Source organism: Carassius carassius, chromosome 17 (genome assembly GCF_963082965.1).
Source record: "Carassius carassius chromosome 17, fCarCar2.1, whole genome shotgun sequence".
Classification (NCBI taxonomy): Eukaryota; Metazoa; Chordata; class Actinopteri; order Cypriniformes; family Cyprinidae; genus Carassius; species Carassius carassius.
Window position 1 is genome coordinate 24501675 of NC_081771.1, and position 5928 is coordinate 24507602.

The 5928-nt window shown below is 35.8% G+C and overlaps 1 protein-coding gene across 1 annotated transcript; it reads left to right on the forward strand.

Annotated features, from left to right (window-relative positions):
* Positions 1-4005: 4005 nt before the first annotated feature.
* trim63a (tripartite motif containing 63a) lies at positions 4006-5675 on the forward strand. Its single transcript, XM_059571355.1, has one exon. It carries the CDS (start codon positions 4161-4163, stop codon positions 5220-5222), a length of 1062 nt encoding a protein of 353 aa, XP_059427338.1. The 5' UTR covers positions 4006-4160; the 3' UTR covers positions 5223-5675.
* The last annotated feature ends 253 nt before the right edge of the window (positions 5676-5928 follow it).

Consider the following 5928-nt stretch of genomic DNA (forward strand, 5'->3'; position numbering starts at 1 on the left):
GAACTTGTGGTCTTTCAGAATGGAGGCAGACAGAGACATAGTCGCTTGCACGGTCCCGCAATAGTGTGATTTAAAACATGTGGAATGCTTTCTCAGAACAATTATAAGGACGTTGATGAAGAATTTCATATAAAATAGTAAAATGCATCTAACAATTTTTTTTTAGGTTCATAAAATTAAATTGTAACTGGCATTTTGGCTAAATGTTCGCTGATCAACAGCTGTCAGGAGGTGACAGAAAATCTTAGCAGCAATAGGAAGCTGATGCTGACCTGGTCTGAACTTAGTTAGATAACACTTAACCCTCTCCTTGCCAAAAAGAGTAGATCCGCAGTTTTAAGAACACAATCTTTGAATAATACAATAAAATTATTATTATTATTATTTTTTAAACTGCCTAATTTTCAATTTTCTTTAAAGGGATAGTTCACCTCAAAATTTAAATGCCGTCATTAATTACTCAACCTCATGTTGTTCCAAACCCGCAGGACCTTCTTTCTTCTTCTTTCATTCATCTTCTTTCATTAATGACAAAATTTTAATTTTGGGGTGATCTAACCCTTTAATGCTGTAAAAAGTGCATGTTTTGTATCTTTAAATGACCTAAATAGGTAATTGAATAGGTTGTCATTTTGCAATCTTTCATGTCTTGCCGGTTATGAGAAGGATCATTGCAAATTACATTCTATGAGTGGACTGGATATTTTAATTTTCTGAAGCGTGGGAAAAGATATCACCATAATCGTTACTAATGTTGTTGTTGACAGTGCCATTGTACCAAACACACTGCTGTATTTATGGTCATTTGACATCCTCTGAGTGGCGGAAGCTAAACACACTGTCAAGAACAGGAATCTGGTCTGCACGCCATGTTGTAGCTGGCACCTTTGACAAGGCACGGAATTCTGCACAACAGCCTTACAGCACGATCACATCAGCATTGGTTTGCTATAAGTCATTCAAATCATTGTGTCTCTTGTACACACACCCACAATGGACTCGTATGGTAGACTTATGGGACACAAAGATAGTTCTGTTGATAGGAGCCAAACTGGCTCCATTCAGGAAATGTGCATTCATCAGTTATCTTTGATTGCTGCCCCAAAACAAATAAAGGGTCTCTGGTGATCACATACACTGTAGGAAACACATTTGTTGGAAAGACATCACATTTTCATAGATTTAGTAAGTGTTTTCTATGCATTATGGAACCAACTTTTAGCCTGCCCTATTAAAATACACAGAACAGAGGAGGTTAGTACATTTATTTTTGGAATCTCTGACATCCTAAACCCACTCAGTCTATAGCATAGCTGTGGAATGAAAAAAAAATTTACACTAACTAAAATACTAAAATACTAACTAGAGCTAAACTAAAGAGTGAGCTTGAGACAGTTTGTGATGTTGAAAAAAAATTGTATATTTTGCCACCTAGTGGACACTTTTTGGTTTTACAACGTACTTATGTGGACCTAAAGACTTAATATAATAATTACATTTTCACCTTTTATTTAAACACAGTTTTTAAAATGCATATTAATTTAAATTAAATTAAATTATAATTCAAAACAATATTTTTTCCCACTACATTTCCACTACACTGCCCCTTACCACATCTGAATTTGTGATTAAATTAATGCACTGGAAATGACATTACATTTTAACACAGGATGCAGGGATGCTAGATTTGAATCATATGATATTTTAAATCATTTCATAATAAAATTTTACAATATTATATACAATTATTAAATATCAGAATAATTTTGAATAATTTGTCAACAACAACTTGATTGTTCAGCGGGGCATTTTTAATTATAGATTTAAATCATTTTCACACAATAATCATAGAAATGGTTTATGCTAATTTCTTTATTTATATCATATATATATATATCATATATATATATATATATATATATATATATATATATATATATTTATATATTTTTTCTTTTTTTTCTTTTACGTACTTATTAAGATTTTTATAATGGGTTGGCAAATTTGAAAACTGAAATGGGTCTGTGACAAGGGGAAAGGGATTTACAAAGTTGCAAAAATAAACAATTGTTTTAATGTGATATTCATATAAACAAAAGAGATACAATTTATTAGTTTTAATAAAAAAATACACCTGGGACATAAAAAGTACTTGAAGTATATTTGAAGGAAAGTTATAACTTTTGTTTAATTAGAAAGGAAAAGCTTCTGGATATCTTATCACAGTTATCACACTTTTATCACACTTTGAAGATTTCTTAGAATTTCCTGTGGCAAGAAAAGGAATGGTGATTTGATCTAGTCTCTGAAATTTAAACCTCACATTCCAGGAACATGCTCCACTCCCAAAAAACATGCATATCAAAAACAACCCACAGTTACATAGTAAGCCACATGAACACTAGAGGTACAAGTACATCTTGCAAAACACAATTTTATGAGTTGTGTCTATGAGTTGCACAAGCATCCTTGCAGGTATCAGTTTGCAGCTGGCTCACACACTTGTTTATATTTACATGAATGATGTTCATGCAGGGCCAACAAACTGTTCTCAGTGACATTTAATAAAGGTTGTGCTCTAGATCAGGGGTGTCAAAGGTTAGTTCTAGGTTTTTCTTTGTTTCATTCTTTCTTATACTATTATTGTATTTATGTATTATTTAGAATTAGCTTTTATTTTTATATTTTTATTTTTACATAAATTATTAATTTTATTTCACATTTCAGTATAATTTATATATTTTGTTATTTAGTATTCCTTATTAGCGTTTTAGATTTTTTTTCGTTTTAGTAAATGTAATACTAAATGTAATATTTCACTATTTTTATTTCAGTTTGTTGCCAAAGTTAAACATTTTCATCTTTCTTTCAACTTGTTTTTTTTTTTTATTAATTAAAACAATTTCTAACAATGTTAGTTTTAGTTAATAATAACAATATTTTTTTCTGATGTTGGTTGTACAACATCTTACAACATGCCATTTATTTGCTGGTAAAAGATTTTTCAGTGATAACAAGCAACGAAGCAGCATATAATATACATGACTATACACAGCTGAAAATATACGTTTACCAGTTATAATATTAACCTCTTACTTTTTACAGTACATATTTACAATACATATGCCACTTTTTATCAAATACTTTGTCAAAAAAAAAACTAAAAAAAACTAAAATAAATAAATACATTACAGCTGCTTGAAAACATTTCTCAGGTATTTTTCTTTGATGATAAAATTGGCTCCTACCTTCGATGGACACATACTGGTCTCAACATGTTGCTTTAGCACTCATGTGAGTGAGATGATGATGCAACAGACATGACTGACATATTATGTTCCAATATATTCTACAGTGACCATGTGCTATCTCAAGGAGGACAATGACACTTACAGCATAATATTGTGTGAAGTCGCTGTTGAGGGGTGGGACAGTTTGTTTACAAATTCACTGTGTTAAAATTGTGAAACGGAAAGTCTGACGTCTGTCTTTTCACCGCCCAACCATTTGATCTCTATTCCAGAACCATTCAGACGGATGTTAATGGTAAGCAGCCATCATTACAAACAGGTGAGGGACAATAGAAGCTAAAACAGACTGTGTTACAAAACTCACCCCATTGCTCAATTGTCCTAAAATCCTTCTGCATTTCTCACATACCATACAACAGCTGATACAAATGCTCTAAGGACACAAAGTGCAGCTATCAAAATGTCATATTTTGGCCATTGACCCACCATGTTGTTATGCAGTCTGGGAAGTTCTGGATATCTGAATGTCTACATGCCAACAGCTATCACATGTGTGTATTTGCCTGACTATGTGATTCGCCTACACATTTCTCTCACAGATGGAGAGCTTGGAAAGGGAGGGGGTCTGTGTTGCTAAGTTTGGCATGTGACTTGTTCTTTAGTGGGTTGTGTTGGAGGGCTGAATGTTTCCTCCGAATCAAATCGCATAAACAAGTGGTGGGAGCAATCCTGTCCCAACTGCCTCACAGATCAAGTGTCACAGGCAGCCAGTCGGTATATAAACCCTGAAGTTGTCCAGCCCCGACAGATCAAATAAGCTAGGTTAAGGCAGAAGCAACCAGAAAAGCTCAAGCTCAACTGAAAGGCAAAGCAGTCAAGGTTATAAGGACTCTACCTCAAACGACAGCAATGGACATCCAAACGGGTCAAATAGTCCGGGCTCCAAGTCCCATGGAGAGCCTGGAGAAGCAGCTGAGCTGCCCCATCTGCTTAGACACGTTCACAAAGCCGGTTGTCATTCTACCATGCCAGCACAATCTGTGCCGCAGCTGTGCCAGTGACCTCTACGACTCCAAAAACCCATACCATTTCTCTGGAGGCATCTTCCGATGCCCTACCTGCCGATTTGAGGTGGTGCTTGACCGTCATGGTGTCTACGGTCTGCAGAGGAACCTTCTGGTGGAGAACATCATCGACATCTATAAGCAGCAGTTGGAGAAAGGAGGTAATTCCCTTGAACCCCCTTTGAAATCCAAAGAAACAAAAGAGCCTATATGCGAAATACATGAAGATGAAAAAATTAACATCTACTGTGTAACCTGCCAGACACCTACTTGCTCCATGTGCAAAGTATTTGGTCAGCACAAGGACTGTGAAGTTTCCACTCTTAAAGGTGTTTATGAGGCCCAGAAGTCTGAACTTAAAAATTCAATCGACCTGCTAGGAGCCAGCAACAGCTGCTTGCAGGTGATGTTGACACAGATTAATGAAACCTGCAAAACAGTGGAAGAAAACAGCCAAGCACGGAAGCAGAAGCTGGGGGAGAATTTTGACCTACTATATGCCATCCTAGAAGACCGCAAGGCCCATCTCCTGGAGCAGATCACTCAAGAACAAGATGAGAAGGTAGCTCTGGTGCGATCGCTAATCCAACAGAACAATGAACAGCTGCAGGCCAGCATCAAGCTGATGGACAAAGCCTCCCAGACCATGGTCAACAGCAATACAGTTGAATTCCTCGTTGCTGCCAAGCAGCTGCTCACAGAAGCCAAAGATGCATCCAAGAACTCCCATCTACAGAGGCCAGAGCCCGGCTTTGAGAGTATGGACCATTTCACGCTCTTCACAGAAGACGTAGAGGCCATGCTTTCAAAAATAGATTTTGGAGTCGGTGGAGATGATGATGATGATGATGATGAAGAAGAGGAGGAGGAAGAAGAAGAGGAGGAGGAAGAAGAAGAGGAAGAATAAACAAAGATAGAATGTAGAAAAAAGACTTAGTGGGGAAAAAGAGACGACAATAGATACAAAACCTTCATGGTTCATGATAAGAACAATCATCTAGCTGCTTTTGATGACTGTGAGACAAGGGAAGTGCAATCTTAAAGTAGTTTTAGTACAAATTGTACAAATTGCACCATTTGTAATGTCTTTTCCACTTGACTTTTGTACTTTTTTATTAATATGGATGTTCATATTGAATTATGTTTTTTTATATTTAAGTAGAAAATAGAAAGATTATGTTTTGTTTGCTAAATTAAATCTAGATTAATAGGCTGTAGAATACAGCTTTGCTTAGTGGGTCATGTGAGATACAACTGTTCGAATACTTGAAATATTAAGTAACGCACTTGACTAATGAACTGTAATGTAATTTTCATTTTCATTGTATAATTCAGTGGAAATAAAGGACTTACAAAGACACACTTATTTAAATTACTCTATTCATTTGCTGAGATGCACACACCTTCAAATGGCCTTAAAATCCTTGCCATTTTACATCTATCAACTGGGTTGCTATATCTGCATTCTCTCCAACCTATCATTGTGAGGCATTGCCCTACACAGTTAAAGTGGGTGGCTATTTTAGCATGGTGAGAATGAGAGAAGCCACAGATCTCCAGGAATAGACTCACAGTGAGCTACAGGCCTCATGTTTCCAACCTTGACAATTACA

Coding starts and splice junctions, on each gene's coding strand:
- trim63a (XM_059571355.1), top strand. CDS start 4,161: ATGGACATCCAAACGGGTCAAATAGTCCGGGCTCCAAGTCCCATGGAG.